General features: G+C 41.2%; 2 protein-coding genes across 9 annotated transcripts in view; one reads left to right on the top strand and one right to left on the bottom strand.

Moving 5' to 3' along the window:
- Positions 1-22,534, bottom strand: part of ZNF169 (zinc finger protein 169) — a 41,524-nt gene extending 18,990 nt beyond the window's left edge. For 2 of the 8 annotated variants that reach the window (XM_032307326.1, XM_032307329.1), the window contains exons 1-2: positions 22,425-22,528; positions 3,455-3,541 (exon numbers count right to left, since the gene is read on the bottom strand). In XM_032307326.1, the coding sequence (XP_032163217.1) occupies positions 3,455-3,487 (33 nt within the window). In that variant the 5' untranslated portion in view covers positions 3,488-3,541; positions 22,425-22,528. Of the gene's footprint in view, positions 1-3,454; positions 3,543-6,432; positions 6,451-22,423 lie in introns of those variants that run through there. The other 6 variants (XM_032307327.1, XM_032307328.1, XM_032307331.1 and 3 more) reach the window with 6 other exon arrangements.
- LOC116570028 (basic proline-rich protein-like) overlaps positions 21,219-25,912 on the top strand; it is a 78,101-nt gene continuing 73,407 nt past the window's right edge. The window contains exons 1-2 of the mRNA XM_032306517.1: positions 21,219-21,281; positions 21,951-22,724. Of these exons, the coding sequence (XP_032162408.1) occupies positions 21,219-21,281; positions 21,951-22,724 (837 nt within the window). The remainder of the gene's footprint in view (positions 21,282-21,950; positions 22,725-25,912) is intronic.

Genomic DNA, 25,912 nt, shown 5'->3' with positions numbered 1-25,912 from the left:
GTTATTCAACCATGAAGAGAAATGAAATATTATTGATATGGGCTACAACATGAATGGACCTTGAAAATATTATGCTAAGTGAAAGAAAACAAATACAAAAACCACATATTATATGGTTTCATTTATATGAAGTACCCAGAAAAAACAAATTTATAGAGAAAGAAAATAGATGAGCACTTGCCAGTGGTTAGGAAAGGGAAGAAAAGGGAGTTACTCCTAATGGGTGTGCACTTTCTTTGGGGGTTACGAAAACATTATGGAATTAGTGGTGAGGGTTGAACAACTTTTGTGAATATACTAAAATCTACAAACTGTAGATTTTGAAATAGTGAATTTTATTGGATGTGAATTATACCTCAATAAAGGAACTTTTAAATGTTTAACTCCAGTGACAGACAAACACCTAAATAAGTTAGGAGTTTTATAAGAATGGAGGCTGTGCTGTGGATATCACTGTTTGTTGACTAAAGGCTCCCTCACACAGCAGACATTCAAAACAATTTCTTAAGAAATGAAAGAGTGCTGGGCGCCTGGGTGGCTCAGTGGGTTAAGCCGCTGCCTTCGGCTCAGGTCATGATCTCAGGGTCCTGGGATGGAGTCCCGCGTCGGGCTCTCTGCTCAGCAGGGAGCCTGTTTCCTCCTCTCTCTCTCTCTGCCTGTCTCTCTACCTACTTGTGATCTCTCTCTGTCAAATAAATAAATAAAATCTTTAAAAAAAAAAAAAAAAAAAAATGAAAGAGTGCTAATTTCTTACTAGTTAACAACCTGTAGGTCCAGCCCTGATCTACGTCACAACCCTAAAGCATATTCCAATTTCTTCTATCAGGCCAAACTCCTTAGACATGGCCAAATACCATGTGTATATATGGCCAACAATATATTCATTTAGAATACAGGTCAAAAGATTTTATGTAATTCAGATCAGATACATACCAAAGTACATGGAAATGCAATTTAAAGAATCCTAAAATATGTAATTTCTATGCCTCAAACAGAAAAACAAACCCTTTATGCTTCCCCCACCCCAAAAAAAGTTAAGATTGTTTTGGGTGCCTGGGTGGCTCAGCTGGTTCAGCATCCAACTCTTGATTTCAGCTCAGGTCATGTCAGGGTTGCGGGACTGAGCTCCACATCGGGCTTCATGCTGGGCATGGAATCACTTAAGATTCTCTCTTGCCCTCTGCCCCTCCTCTTAAAAAAAAAAAAAAAAAAAAAAAGTTTGGACTGTGGTCCCTTTCTGAAACAAGTAGGTTTGCATGTCTGACACTCTTCCAGGTATGGAAATTTCATCTTAAAAAACTTAGCATTTCAGACACTTAAGCCCTCACATCAATTTCTCATAAGGAAATAAATAAAAGAAAAAAATGTATATGGAGTGATACTGGTCACAGACAGGATGAGATTCAGGGTGTGCTAAGGATCCCATAGGAAGTGCAGAGTAGGGATGGAAAAAGTGAGCAAGTGCTACATTCCATTTTGGCCAAGAATGCTTCTCTATTAACATCATAAACGATAAAGTGAAACATCAGAAGTTTTCTCTCTTACCTTAAGTAACATTCTGAGTTGCATGTGCCACATAAACTTTTTCCCTCAAAGGTATAAAATATTTGAAAACTGAGGGGCAAGCAGCTCTCAATGGTTCTGATAACCAGTCATTTATTTTTAACTTGTACAGTAACAGGCAACTATTCACTGTATGAGCCAAGTATTTAAGATTAAATTCAGATCTTTTGCAAAAAATTCTACACCTGATACAAAAGGCAATGAAAAACTGAATACAACTGACAGTACTTTGTGTAATTGATAAAACCAAGACAAAAGAATCTCATCTGCTATCTATTTAGGTGGTTAATAAATGTTAATTTTATCCAATTATGCCAATTTCACATACTGCCTAATCTTAGAGAAAACCTTTAAGACATAGTATTTATTCAGTTACAGTTGATCTTTGATCAACACAGGGGTGAGGGGTGCCAAACCACCATACATTCAAAATTCTGTATAACTTCTGACTCCCCCCAAAACTGAACTAATAGCCTACAATTAACTGAAAGCCTCACTAATAACATAAACAGTGAACATACATTTTGTGTTATGTGTATTATATACTATATTCATAAAATAAAGTAAGCTAGAGAAAAAAGTTATTAAGAAACTTATGAGAAAGAAAAAATACATTTATAATACTGCACTGTGTTTACTGAAAAAAATCCACATATAAATGAACCTACACAGTTCAAATCCAGGATCAACTACACTATTCAACTATAGTTCAAGGATCAACTATACTATAGTTCAAGGGATCAACTATACTATTTATTTCCCAATCCTTGATTTCAACATGGCGAAATCCATCTCAAAATCCTTCAAAATCCAGCTTACTCTAAGTTCAAGCCCACAACCTTCAGCCTAGCTTTCCAGATTCTGGCTGAACTGTCCATCCAGGCTCAGAGCAGGTGAAGGCAAAGAATTCAGAGTCCAGAACAGTAATGAGTGAGTGAATTAGACTCGTCGGCCTTGGGGCCAGGGGGTGGAAGGGAGTATGACTACACTGTAGTGACACTGTTTGAGTTCAACTACTTGTCATTTGCCAAGAGTGTGGATTCTGGAGAGTGATGAATGACCTATTCTCAAGGAAGCTGGCAATCCAGACCTTCAGATACAATCTTCCCATTTTTAAGTGTGGAAAACTCATTTAAATATAAAGTACAGGGTCTCCTGGGTGGCTCATTTGGTTAAACATCTGCCTGCAAGCCCCGTGTTGGGCTCTCTGCTCAGCAGGGAGTCTTCTTCTCCCCTTCTTCTATGCTTTCTCTTGCTCACATTCCCTCTCAAGTAAAATAAACAAAATCTTTTAAAAAAAGAAAAAAATATATATATATATAATTTTTATATATATCTATAGATATAGATATATAATATGTATCATTCAAGCGTAGGACTAGCCAAACTAAATGTATCCCCAAGTAACAAGCAGACACCCTCACCACTACACAGAGAAAACTGATGTGACCAAAGGCCACTGGCGACTCCATTTTTCCAAATGGTCACGGACAGCCTGCCAGTCATCTGGTTTCTGAGATGCACTAGACTTCCTGTCACACTCCCACTGGAAGTTCTTCAATTTGCCAAGTCCATCAGGGGCAGCTCTTGCAGCTCTGCAAAGAGCTTTGTCCTGAAAGCCTTCCTTCACTTGTTTAGGCTTTGGGAATCACTGGGCACATAAGCATGAATATCCTGTATTTGTATTTTAACTGTGTTGATTACAGTTCACTACTTGTTGAATGCCTAAGTCATGAATGGAACAGAGGAGTCTGAGAAAAGGCTCTGGGTAAGATGTGCCACACCTCCAAAATCAGGGCTAGATACGACCTAACACCACCAGGGCAGCTCCAGAACAAGCAAAGACAATGAGTCCATCCTGCAAGAGCTAGGAAAAAAATTCAGGACTCACCTCATCCCTCGTTGTCAGAAGCCCTGGGGCCATATTCCTGGTAAGCTTAGTGCTCTTCCTAGAGAAGAGTCAAGTTCCAAGGCAGAGCTGAGGAAAGAGAACAGAGGTGAAGGGGCGCTTGGGAGAAGTACCCTTCCATTAGCCTCCCAGTTCAGCAGTGGTGAGTAAAGATAAGGAAGGCAGGTTGCAGGGGTCATCAGAGCTGCTCATTCTTAACCAGTATCCAGAAAAGGGGCGGGGGGAGATCCTAGAGCCAGATCAGCAATAGGCTGTCCCAATCCCCAGTTGAGAATTGAAGCCTTCAGCCCCCTGCAGGTAGATAAGACTTTTCTCACTGTGGGGATTCTATTAAGAAGGAAAGGGCCTCAGAGTACCCATAGGAGAGCACTCACACTGACAGCCAAAATCACTTATCATAGGGAAAACAGAAACTCACCATCCACATCTGCCCTAAAGCCAAAGGACAAGTCCCAGGAAATCCAAAGAGAAGGAGTGCTACAGGTCTCCACAGAATGTAGACCCGGGGGGTAAGTTAGGCAGGGTGGGTGCCATCATTCTGGCTGCCCCCCCATTTATATGTCCAAGATTGAATTCCCAGGATTTTAAATGCGACTTGAGATTTAAGAAGGGGCAGTCAGCAAATGGCCCAGACTTCAACAAGCCAATGTCACAAAGAAATTATTAAGAGGGGAGACTTTCCTTAATGAAAAGACTAGATAATCATTCTTCAGATGTGATTATACGCTTCACACAAATGAACCGAAAGCATTTTGGGGATCACAAAGGACAATTTAAAATGAACTGGGCATTAGAGAAGTATTGTGAACACTGTTAGCTGTGATCATGATATTCAGCATATGGGGAAAACAAGTCATTATTAAGAAATAGTGAAGTGGGCACCTGGGTGGCTCAGTTAGAGTTAAGCGACTGCCTTTGGCTCAGGGCATGATCCTGGAGTCTTGGGGTTGAGCAGGGAGTCTGCTTCTCCTTCTGTCTTCCCCCTTCTCGTGCTTTCTCTCTCTCTCAAATAAATAAATAAAATCTTTAAAAAAAAAATGGTGAAGTACTGGAGGGGTGAATTGACATGTGTGTAATCTTTTCAAAATGTGAAGCTTTCAACAAGTTAACAGCATAAAAAGAGAGAGAGCTCTTATAGAAAGGACTTTCGAGACCCAGCAACCAAAGGCAATGTGTTTTAACAGTTTTGAGCAATCCAGGAAATATGAACACTGTTTGGATGTCAGAGACCAGTAAAGAAGTGCCATTAATTTTTTCAGGCTCAGGTTAAGAACAGGCTGTGCTGATGGCCTCAGCAGGTAACTGTGGGTAGGCTTTAAAAAAGAGTGGAAAAGCCACCACTCATATACACTGCTTAGTGCTGAGAAAGCAGATGCTGTCCCTGAAGAACAGGAACAAAGCAAGGATATCCCCCTCTCACCTCTCCTACAAATTTCACACTGGAAGTACTAGTTAATATAAGAAGACAAAAGAAGAAATAAAAGGTACACATATTGGGTAAGAAGAAGCAATAATAACTTTGCAAATGACCTAATTATTTAGAAAATGCCAAAGAATCAATAAATTTCTGGCACTAACAAGTGAGTAAATCAAGGCTGCAGATACAAGATTAATATACAAAAATCAATTGCTGGGGTACCTGAGTGCCTCAGTCAGTGTCTGACCAGCTCAGGTCATGATCCCAGTGTCCTGGGATCGAGCCCTGCATTAGGCCCCCTGCTCAGTGGACAGCTTGCTTCTCCCTCTCCCTCTGTTGTTCCCCCTGCTTGTGTGTGCTCTCTCTCGCTCTCTCGCTCTCTCTATGTGTCAAACAAATAAAATCTTATAAAAAGAGATAAGGCCATGACTTTCAAGAGCAGAAAACATAGCTGACTTTCCCAACACACAGAAACAGACACAGAATTAGACAAAATGAAGAATCAGAGGAATATATCCCACATGAAAGAATAGAACAAAATCACAGCAAAAGAGGTAACAAAGCAGTGATAATATGCCTCAGAAAGAATTTAAAGTAATGGTCATAAAGATACTGAACTTGAGAAAGGAGTGGAGGACTTCAGTGAGACCCTTGACAAAGATATAGAAAAAAATAAAAAAGAACTAATTAGAGATGAAGAACTTAATAACTAAAATTAAAAATACACCAGAGAGAATAAATAGTAGACTAGAACAAGCAGAAGAATAAATCAATGACCTGGAGGACAGGAATGGAAAGCAAGCTCAATAGGAAGAAGAAAAAATAGTAATGAAAAGTGAAAACAGACTTAGAAAACTCAGGAACACCATCAAGAGTAGTAACATTTGCATTACAGGGATCCCAGAAGAGCAAAGAGAAAAGGGAGCATAAAATTTATTTGAAGAAACAATGGCTGAGAACTTCCTGAATCTGGGGGATGAAAGAAATCCAGACCCAGGAGGTACAGAGAGTCTCCCACAAAATAAACGTAAGGAGATCCACACTAAAACACATAGTAATTAAAATAGCAAAAAGAAGTGAATAAGAGAGAATTTTAAAAGCATCAAGAGAGGGGCGCCTGGGTGGCTCAGTGGGTTAAAGCCTCTGCCTTCGGATCAGGTCATGATCCCAGAGTCCTGGGATCGAGCCCCATATCAGGCTCTCTGCTCAGCAGGGAGCCTGCTTCCTCCTCTCTCTCTGCCTGCTTCTCTGCCTACTTGTGATCTCTGTCTGTCAAATAAATAAATAAAACCTTTAAAAAAAAAAAAGCATCAAGAGAAAGGAAAACAGTTACACATAAGGAAACCCCATCGGGCTATCAGCTGATTTTTCAGCAGAAACTCTGCAGGCCAGAGACAGTGACATGATATGTTCAAAGTGCTAAAAGGAAAAAATGTGCAACTAAGAATATTCCATCTGGCAAGACTATCATTCAGAATAAAAGGAGCAATAAAGAGTTTACCAGACAAACAAAAGTTAAAGAAATTCATGACCACTGGGACGCCTGGGTGGCTCAGTTGGTTAAGCAGCTGCCTTCGGCTCAGGTCATGATCCCAGCGTCCTGGGATCGAGTCCCACATCAGGCTCCTTGCTCCGCAGGGAGCCTGCTTCTCCCTCTGACTCTGCCTTCCACTCTGTCTGCCTGTGCTCGCTCTCACTCGCTCTCTCTCTGACAAATAAATAAATAAAATCTTTAAAAAAAAAAAAGAAAAAGAAAAGAAATTCATGACCACTAAACCGGCCCCACAAGAAACATTAAAGGGGACTTTATGAGTGGAAACAAAAGACCATAAGCATGATTGAGAAAAGTAGGAAGCATAAAAGCAGTAAAATTAGGTATATTTATAAATATCAGTCAAGGGAGAGGGGCCTGGGTGACTCAGTTGAATGACCAACTCTTGATTTGGACTAAGCTCATAATCTCAGGGTCATGAGATTATGACTATGATTATGCACTCAATGCAGAATCTGCCTGTTCCTCTCCCTCTGCTCCTCCCCACACTGATACACTCTCTCTCAAATAAAAAAAATAAATTCTTTAAAAAAGATTAGTCAAGGAATTCACAAAATAAAAAGATGTAAAGTATGTCACCATACATCTAAAACATGGCAGGGAGAGGAAAAAAGAATCAGTTCAAACTTAAGTGACCATCAACATAATAAAACTGCTATATATATAAGATATTATATATATAACCTAATGGTAATCACAAATGAAGAGCCAATAACAGATAAGCAAAAAACAGAGTAATCCAAGTTTATCTCTAAAGAAAGCCAGCAAACTGTAAGAGACAAAAAGAAAAAAGGAACAGACAAGAACTACAAAAACAACTGGAAAAGAAGTAACAAAACAGTAATAAACACATACCTAGTACTAAACACCTTGAAGGAAAATGGACCAAATGTAACAATCAAAAGACAAATGGTAGGGGCGCCTGGGTGGCTCGGGTCATGATCCTGGAGTCCCGGGATCGAGTCCCACATCGGGCTCCCTGCTCACCAGAAGTCTGCTTCTCCCCCTGACTTCTCTTCTCTCATGCTCTCTCTCTTTCATGGTTTCTCTCTGCCTCTCAAATAAATAAATAAAATACTTTTTAAAAAAAGACCCATGGTGGCATTATGGATAAAAAAGCAAAACCCATCTATATGTTGTCCACAAGAGCCTCATTTCAGACCCAAAGACACATGCAGAGTGAAAGTTAAGGGATGGAAAGGCACTTATGCAAATGGAAGTGATAAGAGAGCCAGAGTAGCAATATATAAATTGGACAAAATAGACTGTAAAACAGACTATATATCAAGACACAAAAAAGGACACTATATAATCATAAAAGGAACAATCCAACACAAAGATATAACAATTGTAAGTATTTGTGACCCAATACAGGAACACCCAAATACATAAAACACCTAATGATAAACATAAAGGAAATAATAGTAATAATAGTACAGGACCTTAACAGCCCACCTACATCAATAGATAGATCAACCAAACAGAAACCAACAAGGAATCAGTGGCTTTGAATGACACATTTGGCCTGATGGATCTAACAGATATATTCAGAACAATTCATCCTAAAACAATACAATTTCTTTTCAAGTACACATAGAACAGTCTCTAAAAGAGATCACATGTTAGGCCACAAAACAACTTGCAACAAATTCAAGAAGATCAAAATCATACCATGCATCTTTTAGGACCACAATGCTATGAAACTAGAAATCAGCCACAAGAAGAAAATCTGGAAAGAGTATAAATATATGTGAGTTAAATAACATGCTGCTAAATAATGAATGGGTCCACCAGGAAATCAAAGAGGAAGTAAAAAAACAAATGGGAAAAATACAATGGCCCAAAGGTGGTTCTGAGAGGGAATTATACAGCAGTATAGGCCAACCCCAAGAAACAAGAAAAATCTCAAATGAATAACCTAACCTTACAACTAAAGGAGACAGAAAAAGAACAAACAAAACCCAAAGCCAGTAGAAGGAAAGAAATAATAAATATTACAGCAGAAATAAATAAAACAGAAGCTACAAAACCAAGCCAAATAAAAACTCGATAGGACAGATCAATGAAATCGGCATCTGGTTCCTTTGGGAAGAAAAAAATAAAATTGATAAAAAGTAGACTGGTCAAAAAAAAAAAAAAGAAAAAAAAGAGCAGACTCAAACATAATCAGAAATGAGAGAGGAGAGAAAGCACAACTGACAATACAGAAATACAAAATTATGAAAAATCATTTGCCAACAAACTGGACAACCCAGAAGAACTAGACAAATTCCTAGAAACATATAGCTTGGGTGCCTGGGTGGCTCAGTGGGTTAAAGCCTCTGCCTTCGGCTCAGGTCATGATCCCAGGGTCTTGGGATCGAGCCCCGCATGGGGCTCTCTGCTCAGCGGGGAGCCTGCTTCCCTTCCTCTCTCTGCCTGCCTCTCTGCTTGTAATCTCTGTCTGTGAAATAAAATAAAATCTTTAAAAAAGAAAGAAAGAAAGAAAGAAACAAACAAACATATAGCTTACTGAAACTGAAGCAGGAAGAAATAGAAAATTTAAACAGACTGATTACCAGCAGTGAAATTTAATCACTAATAAAAGCCTCCCAATCAACAAAAGTCCAGGACCAGACAGCTTCACAGGTGAATTCTACCAAACATTTAAAGGAGAGTATGATTTTCAAACAACAACAACATGGTGGAGGAGTAGGGGGCCCTATTTCAACCAACTGACCTGAATCTCTGCCAGACAACTCTGAACACCCATGAAATCAGCCTGAGATGTAAGAAGATATATCAGGATCTATACCAACAGAGTATCTCTGGCAGCAGGTTCTGAGGTATGAAACGGGGAGCCATGATTCTGTGGACAGATATTGGAAGATAAACGGAAGGGGGAGGGAGCTGCCATAAGCACTGGCACTGGGAAGCTGAAGTAACACAGGAGCTTAAAAGATCCTGCACTGGAGCCTGGGCACAGACTCAGACTGGCAGCCACTGGGAAAGAACTTTAGGGCAGCGCCCCCCAGGCTGAAACCTGGAGCTGCCAGGGTGTGCATATGACCTGGGAGTGGCTGGTGGTTTTAAAAGCACAAAGGGAAGAGATATGCCTGGACCCAGAGGCAGGGATGGGACTGCTGCTGTGGGGCACACAACCCAGGCTGCTGCTGTTTTTAGCAGCACAGACAAAAATGGAGTCAGTGTGACATGGAGGGCTTTCTGGAGGACAGTCTGCGATCTCTCTGTCTGAGACAGAAGTTTGGAAACAGTCACTTCTGCTCTGACTCTTGGAAGGGACACAGAAACCCACCAGGGAAAGCCGCCAGAGAACAAGAGGCCCCCCAACCCCCAAACTGGTTTTCACTGAGTCCATTCCCCACCACAGGGGGCAAGGCAATTCTGCCCAAACAGGGTTGCCTAACAGCATGGCAGGCCCCTCCCTCCAGAAGACAGGCTGAAACAGCAAGAGGCCAGAAACCCTAAAGTCCCTATAAACAGGTACATTTTGCTTGGACTCTGGTCAATACTTTGGACTCTGTATATTGCCTCAACCATCCCTCAACAGAATGACTAAGAGGAGGACCCCAACACAGGAAAAACTCAGAGACTGTGACCTCTGCCACAGAGCTATTGGATACGGACATAAGCGAGATGTCAGAAATAGAATTCAGGGTAATAATTATCCAGACAACGGCTAGGTTGGAGAAAACCACTAGTGGCAACAGTGAGAGCTGATCTGGCAGAACTTAAAAAATGTTATCAATAGATCCAATCTAATTAAATACTCTAACAGCTAGGGTAAATGAGGCAGAAGGTCAAATTAATGATCTAGAAGACAAACTGATAGAAAAGAAGGATCAGGAAGAGGCCTGGAACAAACCACTTAGAGGCCATGAGAACAGAATCAGAGAAATGATGCCATGAGACATTCCAGTGTCAGAATTATTGGGATCCCTGAAGGCGTGAAGAGAGACAGAACTAGAAGATATAGTTGAGCAAATCCTAGATGGGAATTTCCCTAATCTGGGGAATGGAACAAGTGTTCGTGTCCCCGACACAGAGAGGACACCCCCAAGATAAACAAGGGTAGAAAGACCTCCAGACATGTGATTGTGAAATTCATGAATCGTAAATTCAGAGAAAATGTCTTAAGGGAAGCTAGGGGGAAGAGATTTCTTATGGATAGTGGGAGAAACATCAGAATAATGTCAGACCTGTCCACAGAAACCCGGCAAGCCAGAAAGGGCCGGCAAGACACAGGGGACTAAATGAGAAGAACATTCAGCCAAGAATAATTTATCTGGCAAGGCTGACATTCAGAATACATTCTCTGGCAAGGAGAGACATAGAAATTTCAAGACCAGCAAAGACTAAAAGATCATGAGACCACCAAGCCAACACTACAAGAAATATTAAGGGGGGGTTCTACACAAGAAGAAAAACCCCAAGAGTGATAAAGAACAGAAATTTACAGAGACAATCTATAGAAAAAAGGACTTCACAAGCAACATGATGACAATAAATACATATCTTTGAATAATCACTCTCAACATGAACTGCCTAAATGCCCCATAAACCAGCACAGGACTGGAGACTGGATTAAAAAACAGGACCAATCCATATGCTATCTACAAGAGAAGCATTCTGAACCTAAAGATACATCCAGACTGAAAGTGAAGGAATGGAGAACCATCTTTCATGCCAACAGGCCTCAAAAGAAAGCTGGGATAGCAATTCTCATATCAGACAAATTAGATTTTAAGCTAAAGACTGTAGTCAGAGATATAGAAAGACACTACATAATTCTTAAAGGGTCTATCCACCAAGAAGATGCAACAGTTGTGAATATTTATGCCTCAAACATGGAAGCAGCCAACTACATAAGCCAACTGTTCATCAAAATTAGAAGAAACACATTGATAAGAATACGTTAATTGTAGGAGATCTTAACACGCCACTCTCAGCGACAGACAGATCACCTAAGCAGAAAATCAACAAAAAAATAACCCCAAGAGCTTTGGATGACACATTGGACCCCGATGGACCTCATAAATATATACAGAACATTCCACCCTAAAACAATAGAACAGTCATTCTTCTCAAGTGCACATGGAACTTTCTCCAGAATAGACCACATATAGGGTCACAAATCTGGTCTCTACCAATACCAAAAGATTCAGATTATTCCCTGAATATTCTCAGACCACAGTGCTTTGAAACTGAAACTCAATCACAAGAAAAAGTTTGGAAGAAATTCAAACACTTGGAAGCTAAAGACCATCCCGCTCAAGAATGTTTGGGTCAGCCAGGAAATCAAAGAACTTGAACAATTCGTGGAAACCAATGAGATGAAGACACATCAGTCCAAAACCTATGGAATATGGCAAAGGTGGTCCTATGGGGGAAATACATAGCCATCCAAGCCTCAAGCCTCACTCAAAAAAAAAAAAAAAGAAATTCCTGAATACACAAACTCTCTTTACACCTTAAAGAACTGGAGAATCAACAACAAATTAAGTCAGCCCCATGCACGAGAAGGGATATAATTAAGAGGGGAGGAGAGATCAGTGAGTTAGAAACCAGAGTACAGAAGAATGCATCAACAAAACTAGAAGCTAATTCTTTGAAAGAATTAATAAGATTGATAAACCACTGGCCAGACTAATCCAAAAGAAAAGAGAAAGGACCCAAATTAATGAAATTACGAATGAAAGGGGAGAGATCATGACTAACCCCAAGGGAACAGAAACAATAATTAGAAATTATTATCAACAACTGTATGCCAATAAGTTAAGCAAACTGGAAGAAATGGATGCATTCCTGGAAACCTATAAACTTCCAAGACTGAAACGGGAAGAAATTGGCAACCTGAATAGACCATTAACCAGTAATGAGATTGAAGCAGTGATTTAAAAACAAAAACAAAAAAGCCTCCCAAAAAACAAGAGTCCAAGACCTCATGGATTCCCTGGGGGAATTCTATCAAACATTCAAAGAAGAAATAATACCTCTTCTCCTGAAGCTGTTTCAAAAAATGGAAACAGAAGGAAAACTTCCAGACTCTTTCTATGAAGCCAGCATTACCCTGATCCCCAAACCAGGCAAACACCCCATCAAAAAGGATAATTTCAGACCAATTTCCCTGAGGAATTTGGATGCCAAAATTCTCAACAAGATCCTAGCTAACAGGATCCAACAGTACATTAAAATGATTATCCACCATGACCAGATGGGGTTTATCCCTGGGATGCAAGTGTGGTTCAACTTTCACAAATAAATGTGATAGAACAAATCAATAAGAGAACAGAGAAGAACCATATGGTCCTCTCAATTGATGCAGAAAAAGCATATGACAAAATACAGCATGTTTTTCTGATTAAAACTCTTCAGAGTATAGGGATAGAGGGAACATTCCTCAACTTCATAAAATCTGTCTATGAAAAACCCACAGCAAATATCATTCTCAGTGGGTAAGGCTCTCAGCCTTCTCCCATTGAGATCAAGAACACGACAAGGATGCCCACTCTCGCCACTATAGTTCAATATAGCACTGAAAGTCATACAACAGCAATCAGACAACAAAAAGAAATAAAAGGTATTCAGATTGGCAAAGAAGTCGTCAAACTCTTTCTCTTCACAGATGACATGATACATTATGTGGAAAACCCAAGACTCCACCCCCAAATTACTAGAACTTATACAGCAATTCAGGAATGTGGCAGGATATTAAAACAATGCACAGAAGTCCTTATACATTAACAATGAAACTGTAGAAAGGGAAATCAGAGAACCGATTCCACTTACATTAGCACCAAGAATCATGATACCTTGGAATAGACCTAACCAAAGAGGTAAAGGATCTATACTAGAGAAACTACAGAACACTCATGAAGAAACTGAAGAAGACACATAAAGATGGAAAAGCATTCCATGCTCACGGATTGGAAGAATAAACATTGATAAAATGCCTATGCTGCCCAGTGCAATCTATACTTTCAACACCATCCTGATCAAAATGCCACCAGCATTTTTCAAAGTGCTGGAACAAACAATCCTAACATGTATGGAACCAGAAAAGACCCTCAATCGCCAAAGAAATGTTGAAAAAGAGAAACAAAACTAGGGGCATCACATTGCCTGATTTCCAGCTATATTACAAAGCTGTGATCACCAAGACAGGATGGTATTGGCACAAAAACAGACACACAGACCAACAGAACAGAGTAGAGAGCCCAGATTTGGACCCTCAATTCTATGGTCAAATAATCTTCGATAAAGCAAGAGAAAGTATCCTCTGTAAAAAAGACAGTCTCCTCAATAAATGATGCTGGGAAAATTGGACAGCTATGTATAGAAAAATGAAACTCAACCACTCTTTTACACCACACACAAAGATAAACTCTAAATGGATGAAAGACCTCGTGAGACAGGAATCTGTCAAAATCCTAGAGAATAGGCAGTAACCTCTTTGACATCAGCCACAGCAACCTCTTTCAAGATGCGTCTCCAAAGACAAGGGAAACAAAAGCAAAAATGAACTGCTGGGACTTCATCAAAATAAAAAGCTTTTTGCACAGCAAAGGAAACAGTCAACAAAACAAAGAGGCAACCCACAGAATGGGAGAAGATATTCGCAAATGGCACTACAAAGGGCTCATATCCAAGATCTATAAAGAACTTCTCAAACTCAACACCCCCAAAACAGATAATCAAGTCAAAAAATGAGAAGACGTGAACAGACACTTCTCCAGTGAAGACATACAAACGGCTAACAGACACATGAAAAAATGTTCATCATCATTAGCCATCAGGGAAATTCAAATCAAAACCACATTGAGGGGGCACCTGGGTGGCTCAGTGGGTTAAGCCTCTGCCTTCGGCTCAGGTCATGATCCCAGGGTCCTGGGATGGAGCCCTGCATTGGGCTCTTTGCTCAGCAGGGAGCCTGCTTCCCCCTCTCTTTCTGCCTGCCTCTCTGCCTACTTGTGATCTCTGTCAAATAAAATCTTAAAAAAAAAAAAAAACCCACATTGAGATACCCCCTTATACCAGTTAGAACAGCCAAAATTAACAAGAAACAACAAATGTTGGAGAGGATGTGAAGAAAGGAGAACCCTCTTACACTGTTGGTGGGAATGTAAGTTGGTGCAGCCACTTTGGAAAACAGTGTGGAGATTCCTCATAAAGTTAAAACTAGAGCTACCCTTGATCCAGCAATTGCACTGGGTATATACCCCAAAAACACAGATGCAGTGAGAAGAAGGGCCATCTGTACCCCAATGTTCATAGTGGCAATGTCCACAATAGCCAAACCATGGAAAGAGCCGAGGATGCCCTTCAACAGACAAATGGATAAAGATGATGTGGTCCATATACACAATGGAATATTACTCAGCCATCAGAAAGGATGTATACCCAGCTTTTGCATCAACATGGATGAAACTGAAGAAGATTATTCTAAGTGAAGTCAGTCAAGCAGAGAAAGTCAATGATCATTTCACTTACTTGTGGAACATAAGGAATAACATGGAGGACATTAGGAGAAGGAAAGGAAAAGTGAAGGGGGAAAATCAGAGGGGGAGACGAACCATGAGAAACTATAGACTCCAAGAAACAGAGAGTTTTAGAGGGGAGGGAGTGGGGAAATGGGTGAACCTGGTGGCGGGTATTAAGGAGGGCACATATTGCATGGAGTACTGGGTGCTGTATGTAAACAATGAATCATGGAACACTACATCAAAAACTAATGATGTTTGTTATGGTGATTAACATATCACAATAAAAAAATTTTTTTAAATCCTAACCAAAAAAAAAAAAGAAAGAAAGAAAGAAAGAAAAAAAATACAGTATTTGCTTCATTGTGCTGTCTTTGTTTCTTTGACAAAAATCAGTTAATTATATTTATACGGGTCTTTTTCTGGGCTCTTAGACAGCATCTACTGTCACACCAGACCATCAGTCATGATTTCTGCAGCTTTGTAAAAAATCTTGAATTTGGAGATCATCCATCTTTCAACTTTCCTCCTATTCAATATAGTGTTGGCTATCTAGGTCTTTTTTCTCCCACATAAGTTTTATAATCACTTTGTTGGCATCCACAAAATAACTTGGTGGCATTTTGATTGGCATTTCATTAAATCTCTAAGTTGAAATAAGTAGAACCAACATCTTCACAACATTAAGTTTTTCTATCCATGAGTATGGAACATCCAAATCATTTATTTGGTTATAACTGTATTCATTTGAATTTTTTAGCATTTTATGTAGAAGATCTGGTACATATCTTATTACATTTGTACCTAACAATTTTATCTTCCTTTTTCTTTTTTTTCCATTGGGCTAATGTAAATGATATTGTGTTTTCCATTTCATATTACACTGTTCACTGATGGCATAGGGCAGGGTTGCATTTTGTATATTAAAATTTTGTCTTGCAAATTTGCTAAATTATGATTTTCACAAGTGCTTTTGTCAACTCTTTTGGATTTTCTACCCAATAAATAGCTCATATATGAAAAAAAATAAAATAATAAAGGAGAGTAAATAACTATTCTTCTCAAACTATTCCAAAAAATAATAGAGGAAGGAAGCTTCCAGATTCATTTATGAGCCCAAGATTATCCTGATACCAAAACCAGATAAAGACACCACAAAAAAGGGGGGGGACTACCAGTATTTCTAATGAACATAGATGCAAAAACCCTCAAAAAAAAAATACAGTATTTGCTTCATTGTGCTTTGTTTCTTTGACAAAAATCAGTTAACTATATTTATATGGGTCTTTTTCTGGGCTCTTAGACAGCATCTATTATCATACCAGATAATCAGTCATGATTTCTGCTGCTTTGTAAAAAATCTATTAGCAAACCAAATCCAACAATACATTATAAAAATCATTCACAACAATGAAGTGGGATTTATTCCTGGGCTGCAAAGATGGATCAGTATTTGCAAATCATTCAACATAATATATCCCATCAATAAGAGAAAGCACAAAAACCATGTTCATTTCAATAGATGGAAATAAAGCATTTAACAAAGAATGACATCCATTCATGATAAAAACCTTGATCAATGCAGTTTTAGAGGGAACACACCTCAACATAATAAAAACCATATATGAAAAACCCACAGCTAACATCATACTTAATGGTGAAAAACTGAAAGCTTTCCCCCTAAGATCAAAAACATGAATGATCATCCTCATCACTTTTATTCAACATGATACTGGAAGTCCTAGCCACCAGACAAGAAATAATAGGCACCCAAATTGGTAAGGAAGACGTAAAACTTGCACAACTTGCAGATGACATGAGGCTATATAAAGAAAACCCTAAAGACTCCACCAAAACAACAAAACAAAAAACAAAAAACTTATAGTACTGATAAATGAATGCAGTATGGTCACAGGATATAAAATCAATATACAGAAATCCATTGCATTTCTACACGCTAATAACAAAGTAGCAGAAACAGAAATTAAGAAAACAATCCCATTTACAATTGCCTAAAAATTAATAAAACCAAGGAATAAACTAAACCAAGGAGGTAAAACACCTGTTCTTCGAAAACCATAAAACACTGATGAAAGAAACTGGAGATGACGCAAAAAAATGGGAAGATATTCCACGCTCATTGTTCAGAAGAACATTTATTGTTAAAATGTCCATACTACCCAAAGGAATTTACAGATTTAATGCAATCTCTAAAAAAACACCAATAGCCTTTTTCATAGAACTAGAACAAATAATCCTAAAATTTGTATGGAACTATACACACCACACACACACACACACAAAACAAAAAACACCCAGAAATAGCCAAAGCAATCTTAAGAAAGAACAAAAATGGAGGTATCACAATCCCAGATTTCTAGATATACTACAAAGCTATAATAATGAGAACAGCACTGTAGGGGTGCCTGGGTGGCTCAGGTCATGATCCCAAGGTCCTGGGATCGAGCCCCACTCGGGCTCTCTACTCAGCAGGGAGCCGGCTTCCTCCTCTCCCTCTGCCTGCCTCTCCACCTACTTGTGATCTCTCTCTCTCTCTCTCTGTCAAATAAATAAATAAATAAATAGCACTGTACTGGCACAAAAGGCAGACACATAGATCTGAACAGCAGAAAAGAACACACAAAAATAAACCCATGACTGATGGCCAATTAATCTTCGACAAAGCAGGAAATAATATCCAATGGGAAAAAGTCTCTTCAACAAACGGTGCTGGGAAGACAACAGCTACATATGAAAGAATGAAACAGGACCACTTCTTCCACCATACACAAAAAAATAAACTCAAAATGGATTAAGAACCTAAATACGAGACCTGAAACCAAAAAAATCCTGTTAAAAGAGCACAGGCAGTAATTTCTCTGACATCAGCAATAGCAACATTTTTCTAGATACTGTCTCCTAAGGCAAAGGAAACAAAAGCAGAAATATACTATTAGGACTATATCAAAATAAAAAGCTCTGCACAGCAAAGAAAACAACCAACAAACCTAAAAGACAATCCACTGCATGGAAATATATATTGGCAAGTGACAAAGGCAATGAAGGGTTAGTAGGTAAAATATATAACTTATACAACACTACCAAAAACCTCTCAAATAATCCAATTACGAATAGAAGACAAGACCAGACATTTCTCCAAAGAAGACAACACATGAAAAGATGCTTAGCATCACGGATCATCAGGGAAATGCAAATCAAAACCACAATGAGAGGCGCCTGGGTGGCTCAGTGGGTTAAGCCTCTGCCTTCAGCTCGGGTCATGATCTCAGGGTCCTGGGATCAAGCCCCACATCTGGCTCCCTGCTGAGGAGGGAGCCTGCTTCCCCCTTTCTCTCTGCCTGCCTACTTCTGATCTCTCTTTTTCTGTGTGTCAAGTCAATAAATAAAATATTAAAAACAAAAGCAACAGCAAAATACCACCTCACACCTTTCAGAATGGCTAACATAAAAAATACAGGAAACAACAAGTGTTGAGGAGGATGTGGAGAAAAAGGGAACCCTCTTGTACTGTTAGTGGGAATGCAAACTGGTGCAGCCACTGTGGGAAACAATATGGAGATCCCTCAAGGAAATAAAATGAAAACAGAACAGATGATGCAGTAATTTCACTATTGGGTATTTACCCAAAGAATATGAAAACAGTAATTTAAACAGATGTATGTACACCTATGTTTACTGCAGCATTACTTACAAAAGCAAAAATGTGGAAGCAACCTAATTATCCAATGACAGATGAATAGATGAATAAAGAAGATGTGATACACACACACACGGAATTACTCAACCATAAAGAAGAATGAAATATTGTCATTTACAACATGAATGGATCTAAAGGGTATACTGCTAAGTGAAATAAGCCAGTCAGAAAAAGACTTATACCGTAGGATTTCACTTGTATGTGGAATTTAAGAAACAAACAAACAAAGGAAAAAAGAGACCAAAAGGCAAACTCTTAACTATAGAGAACAAAGTGATGATTACCAGAGAAGCGGATAGGAAGATGGGTTAAACAGGTGAAGAGGATTAACAATACATTTATCCTGATGAGCAATGAGTAACACCGAGAATTGCTGAATCACTATATATACACCTGAAACTAGTATAACACTGATGTTAATTGTATTGAAATTTTAAAAAGAGAAAGGCCCTCAAAATGGATTAAACACCTAAATGTGAAACTTGAAGCCATAAAATTCCTATGCTGTACATATTTTCATATTCTTTATGCTGTACTATACTGAAAACAGAGTCAGTAATTTCTTTTGACATCAGCTGTCAGTATTTTCCTAAATATGCCTCCTCAGGGAGGCCTGGGTGGCTCAGTCAATTAAGCATCTGCCTTTGGCACAGGTCATGATCCCAGGATCCTGGGATCAAGTCCCACCTTGGGCTCTTTGCTCAGCAGTGACCCTTCTTCTCCCTCTGCCTGCCACTCTTCCCTGGTTGTGTGCACACGCACATGCTCTCTCTCACTCTCTTTCTCTAACAAAATCTTAAAATAAATAAATATGCCTTCTCAGGCAAGAAAAACAAAAGCAATAACAAACTATTTGGACCACATTAAAATAAAAAGCTTCTGCACAGTAAAGGAAACCATCAACAAAACAAAAAGACAACTTTTACTGAATGGGGAGAAGAAATTTGCAAATGATATATCCAGTAAGTGGCTAATGTCCAAAATACATAAAGAACTTATACAACTCAACACCAAAAAACATTTAACTGGAAGAGGACCTGAACTGACCTTATTCCAAAGAATACAGACGGCCAACAGACACATGAAAAGATGCTCAACATCACTCATCATCAGGGAAATGCATATTAAAACTACAATGAAATATCACCTCACACCATTCAGAATGGCTAGTATTAAAAAGACAAGAAATAACAAGGGTTGTCAAGGATATGATGAAAAATGAAACTTGACACACTGTTGGTGGGAATGTAAGTAGATACACTGGTACAACCACTGTGTAAACAGTATGGAGTTTTCTAGAAAACTTAAAAATAAACCTACCATGTGATCCAGTAATTTATTACTGGGTATTTACACAAAGAAGATGAAAACACTAATTCAAAAAGATACATGCATCCCTATGTTTATTACAGCTTTATGTACAGTAGCCAAGACACAGAAGTAACTTGAGTGTCCATCAATAGATGAATGCATGAAGAACAAACCAACCAACCAAAACACAAAAAAGACTCAGAAACAGAACAAAATGGTGGTTGCCAGAGCGGAGGGGGTGGGGATAGGGGCAAAAGAGAAAAAGGGGATGAAGAGGTACAAACTTCCAGTTATAAAATGCATAAGTCACAGAGCTGAAAAGTACAGCATAAGGAATAGTCAGTAATACTGTAATAACATTGTAGAATGATAGATAATAACAACGCTTATCATGGTGAGCATGAGTAATGCATTGAGTTGTTGAATGAATATGTTGTACACAAAGTAATAAAACTTAGTTACACTTTAGTACATTTTTATAAAATTCCTTATGATATCTGGGATTTGTGCAAAATACTTCATCAGAGAAAACCAAAAAGGAAGAAGAAGAACAGAATGGCGACAACTGCTGAAGCCAATGAGGGCTGCAGAGATGCTCTTTCGATATTCTTGCTACATTTGGCTGTTTGTAAAATTTCCATAATAAATTTTAAATTTAATAATTCCATTTTCGCTCACACTCCAAAAAAATAAGGAAAGTAGATGAAACTTTAAAAGGCTGGGAATATGTGGACTGCAAACATGGGGTGGCCTGATTCCTGTTCATGTCCACAGGGGCGGAGAACCAGGATCAGAAGAAAATGAATGAATGTTTTTTAATCAGCATTAGAGGTAAGAGACAGTCTTTAAAAATAGAGCACCTCTTTTTAAATGTTAACTTGGAAAGTGAAGAACAGCTACCTCCAAGGTAAAAGTTATTTAATCCTCTACTGCCCCATGTACCGTTCTACACAATGAACGTTCTCCCACCTAATGTGCAAGATGGCTGAGGAAATAAAAATACGGCCAACACAGGACTACTGTTCTCACAACAGCATTTCTCCCCGTCTCTGTTTCGCTAGCACGGCCAAGGCCCTGAGAATACAGCAGAGGGAATGTATGGAGATGCCGAAAAGCTCCTGAATGAAGGCAGAGACACGTGCCCCAGGAATGCGTCAAGAACAGGCCAGGCTGCGTGGGACTCCACCTGCAGCACTGAGCCCGCGGGGAATAGGACACACACGGCCAAGGTGGCACCACAAGAACACAAGGAGGTGGCACCCGCTGAGATGGACGGCCAGGCCCTCCGGACTTCTCCCCTCCGTGACAGGCAATTAATTACCCCTGATGCGGTGGGGGCGCGCAGATTGCTCCTGGGCCCGCCTGGGCACAGCAGACGCGGTCCCCACGTCGGGAGTCTCTCCCCGCCCAGAGACAGGTAAACTGCCAAGCCCGCGGCGGGGTCCCACTTTCCAAAGCATCAGAAGCAGGCAGGGAAGGGACGGACAGGCTCGGGGAGAGAGGGTGCGGGTTTTAGCGCAAACCTGCTTTGAATTCAGGCTGATCCCCGGTATATTGATCCGCTGCATGCCCATGGGGCTCAGTAAAAACACACATGAACCTTATCAATCACTTAGCATGTGTCAGACACAAGTTTTAACTCTGCACACGCACATCAGCGCCAGGAGGTTCCGTACTTGCTCCGGATGAGTCAGTGAAAAAGGGGCCGACCTGGATTTGAACTCTCCCAACGGGACAGCTGGGGGGTTCTGGGCGGGATGGGGGTTCCAATGGCAAGCCTGGCACAGCCCCCTGGACGGAGGCACCGCCCAAGGAGGTGCACACTCGGGGTTGCAGACTGAGGGAGAAGGGACAGGGCTCTCAAGCCGTTGATCTGAGTGATGAACCCATGAGCTTCACAGCTACTTCTGGGTATGCCTGGGTTTCCTTTTCTTGAAGAAAGTTAAAACTAAGAACTTAGGTACGGAGGTCGGAACCTCCATTGCTTCTCCCACTTCCAGCAATCCCGGGGGCGGGCCGCGCCGGGGGCTGCGGGAAAGCGCCGGGCCGGCGGACCCCACTCCACTTGCGCCGCCCCAGCCGCCGGAGGGGCCACAGACAACAGCAGCGCGCAGCGCGCAGCCCGGGGATCGGACCCCGCGGGACCCTTCCAGCGCCCTCAGGGGTCCGCGGGCCCGAGGCCACTGACCCGAGTCTCTTGCCCCGGCTGCCGCCAACAGCGAGGCAAAGCTGGGTGTTCGCCCCAGGCCGACCCTCCCCGCCAAGACCTGGGCGCAGGGGGCCAAACGCCACGGGCAGCACCGCGGGGGCTGCGCCGACCCACGCGCCCACCGCCCGCGTGCGCCTGCGGGACAGGACCGGGACTCCAGACCCGCGGACGGCGCGCGCCCGAGCTCCCGCCCCAGCCGCTCCCAGGGGCCGCCCCGCCCTGCCGGGAAACCGACGCCGCTCGCGCTCCCGCGGCCTTCCCCACCCTCCCGCGGCTGACTCGCTTACCACCAGCGCCTAAGGACGGCCGCCCGGGACCAGCGACGCCGGCCGGCACGCGACGGCCCTGCCCAGAGCCCCGCGGCGCGGGACTGCGGCGCCCACAGTGCCCCGGGCGCAGAGCTTCAGCACCCACAGTGCCTCGGGGCGCGGCGCGCCTGCGCCGACGCCTCCCGACCGGCCCGGGCCTCGGGCGACCCCATGCGGTAGCCGCCCGCGGCACGCCCTTGCGCGCCTCATTGCAGGGACTGATGGAGGCTTTTGCGGAAATTGTGAAGAATCGGGAAGTAAAATCAAACGGACTTTCCCGTACAAGAGAAGGGTGGCTCCGGTGAGCAGAACATCCTTTTAATTCATAGGGCCCTTGTGTGTTTAATAATAAAGAAATGCCGACCTGGATGTGTAACTGTCCTCCACCCTGCAGATTCAGCCGCCTTTACACTTAAATAACTGCAAACTGAACGAACTTCCTAAAAAATAAAATGCCAGACGTACTGGCATTGTTCTTTTTAGAGAAGATACTGAAGTTCATAAGAAAAAATAATTAGAGGAAAAACGTGTTAACTTTCAAAATAAAACTGCCAGGGGGCACTTGGGCGGCTCAGTTAGGGGTGGGACTCTGGATTTCAGCTCAGGTCTTGATCTCAGCCCGAGTTCAAGCCCAGCGCGGGGCTCCAAGCTGGGGGTGGAGCCTCCTAATGACAACATCACATCACATCACATCACAACACATCACATCACACACTGCCAGTCATATTAACAGCAAAAACGGGTTCACCGAGAAATGAAGAATTGCAGTCCCATACTAGCAGGTTTTAGCAAAACCATCAAGTCCAGGAACAAATGAGAGGAAGCTCTTTTAAGGAAGAAAGGAGGCCTTGGGAGGGGCTGTTCTAAAACTTAAAGTCCATGAGGCGCCTGGGTGGCTCAGTGGGTTAAGTCTCTGCCTTCGGCTCAGGTCATGATCTCAGGGTCTTGGGATCGAGCCCTGCATCGGGCTCTCTGCTCAGCAAGGAGCCTGCTTCCCTCTCTCTCTCTGCTGCCTCTCTGCCTGCTTGTGATCTTTGTCCGTCAAATAAATAAATAAAATCTTTAAAACAAAAACAAAAACCTAAAAGTCCATTGGAGAGAACCAGGAGTTCGAGGTGTAGTGGCTTCTCATTGGCTGAGCTGTGACCATCTCTCTCATCGGCTGGGCTGCTGCAGGGGCGTGGGGAGCAGGAGGAACCTAACTCCTCCTGATGTAGTAAAGTAGGATCTTTTCCTAGTCTGTATGCAATGGTCCCTGAATGACAGGAATTGAGAGCTCCCCTGCCTGCCTCTTGGCTCCATTCTTTCTTTTTTTTTGCTCCATTCTAAATGAGGTTTTCTTTTATTTTCACATTTCCCTCTTTCAATCAAGATTTTTCTTCAAAAGCACTGTTGATCAAGCGGCAGGTTTTTTATGTTTGTAGTTTTGTCTCTAGATGCCAGGAAAAATGTTTCTTGGTTGTCACGGCCTACGTCAGAGGGAAAAGGCAGAGCAGGTGGAAAACAATTACGGCCCCATCTGAGTAACAAGGAAGGTCAAGAGGGAGAACTCTCAGGTACTCTAACCTGAAGTCCACATCTTCTCAAGATCATAAGTGTTGAAGATCATCTTGAAAGGTTGAGCCAGCATTGCTTTTTTGGTTAGATGAAAGGTTTTTCTTTAAGTTTCCCCAGGCAATAAAATATGAAACCTAATTATACACTACAGAAGTAACGTAACAATTCCAAATTGTACAATGGTTCTAAACCAGGAATCAAGGTCTGAAAGTAGCCAAAGGAAATATCTGTTGGCCTTTATTCCATCTTAGGGGAGAATGGTTTTCACAAAGACAAACATGGGATCATGTATACTTCCTGGAAGTTTCTGCTTAAAGCAACCACTGTGGAATGCCTAGGTGGATCAGTCAGTTAAGCCTCAGCCTTCTGCTCAGGTCACAATCCCAGGGTCCTGGGATTGAACCCTGCGTTGGGCTCCTTACTCAGCAGAGAGTCTGCTTCTCCCTCTCCTGCAGCTGTCCCTGCTTATACTTTCTCTTTCTCTCTCTCTCAAATAAATAAATAAAAGCCTTTTTAAAAAGGCAACCACAAAAGCTGTTTAGTGGATACTGCAAGAGCACACTCAAAGAATTAACCAAGTACATTTGGGAAGATACCATGCAGATATAAATATGAAACAGCTGAACTTTTTGCAAAAACAGGGCAACTTCAAACACATTCTAACAGTGTTATTATCTCAAAAGAACTGTTTGGGGGGCACCTGGGTGGCTCAGTGGGTTAAAGCCTCTGCCTTCGGCTCAGGTAATGATCCCAGGGTCCTGGGATCGAGCCCCACATCAGGCTCTCTGCTCAGCAAGGAGCCTGCTTCCCCCCCCCCTCTCTCTGCCTGCTTGTCATCTCTGTCAAATAAATAAATAAAATCTTAAAAAAAAAAAGAACTGTTTGGGACCAAATATGCTATTTATAGGCTTATAAGCCTGTAAATTCAGAGATGATGAATTTGGATAAGGATCCAAAGTCAGTTAATAGTTCAGAAGAAAGAAGACTTTTGTGGATTCTGAAACTTCTAACCCTTTGAAGAATACAAGTGAAATTTACTTGTCCTGGGATCATAATGAGGTTGTTTCTAAAACACACACACACACACACACACACACACACACACACACACACACACAATAAGAAGATATCCCCCCCGCCACTTTCAGTTGGATAGAGTTGGATAAAGCAGAAAGGGGTACTGTCTTCCTACAAAAGATAGAAGAAACAACAGTAAGAAGAAGGTGTACTACCCCGGTCCAGACATTATGGAAAAGCTGTCTGGTCAGATGTTGTCTACTTCAGTTCTGGGAAATCTGTACTTTCTAGATATGTCTCCCAAGGCAAGGAAAACAAAAGCCAAAATAAACTATTGGTACTATATAAAAATAAAAAGGTTTTGCATAGCAAAGGAAACCACCAACAAAAAGGTAACCTAGTGAATGGGAAAAGATATTTTGTAAATGATATATATGATAATGGGTTAATATCCAAAATATATAAAGAACTTATATAACCCAACACCAAAAAACAAACAATCCACTTAAATAAATAACAAATAAATAAATGTCCTGAATAGACATTTTTCCAAAGAAGACAAATAAATGGCCAAAAGACACATAAAAAGATGCTCAACATCCCTAATCATCAGGGAAATGCTAATCAAAGCCATAATGAGATATCACCTCACATCTGTCAGAATGCTAAAATCAAAAACAAGAAATAACAAGCACTGGAAAGGATGTGGAGAAAAAGGAACCCTCATACACTATTGATGGGAATAGATACTGGTATAGCCACTATGAAAAACAGTATAGAGGTTCCATAAAAAAATTAAAAATAGAGGGGCGCCTGGGTGGCTCAGTGGGTTAAGCCGCTGCCTTCGGCTCAGGTCATGATCTCAGGGTCC

The sequence above is a fragment of the Mustela erminea genome, chromosome 12, assembly GCF_009829155.1.
Source record: "Mustela erminea isolate mMusErm1 chromosome 12, mMusErm1.Pri, whole genome shotgun sequence".
Lineage (NCBI taxonomy): Eukaryota > Metazoa > Chordata > Mammalia > Carnivora > Mustelidae > Mustela > Mustela erminea.
Note: the sequence above shows the minus strand (reverse complement) of the source record. Positions and strands in the feature narration are given on the sequence as shown.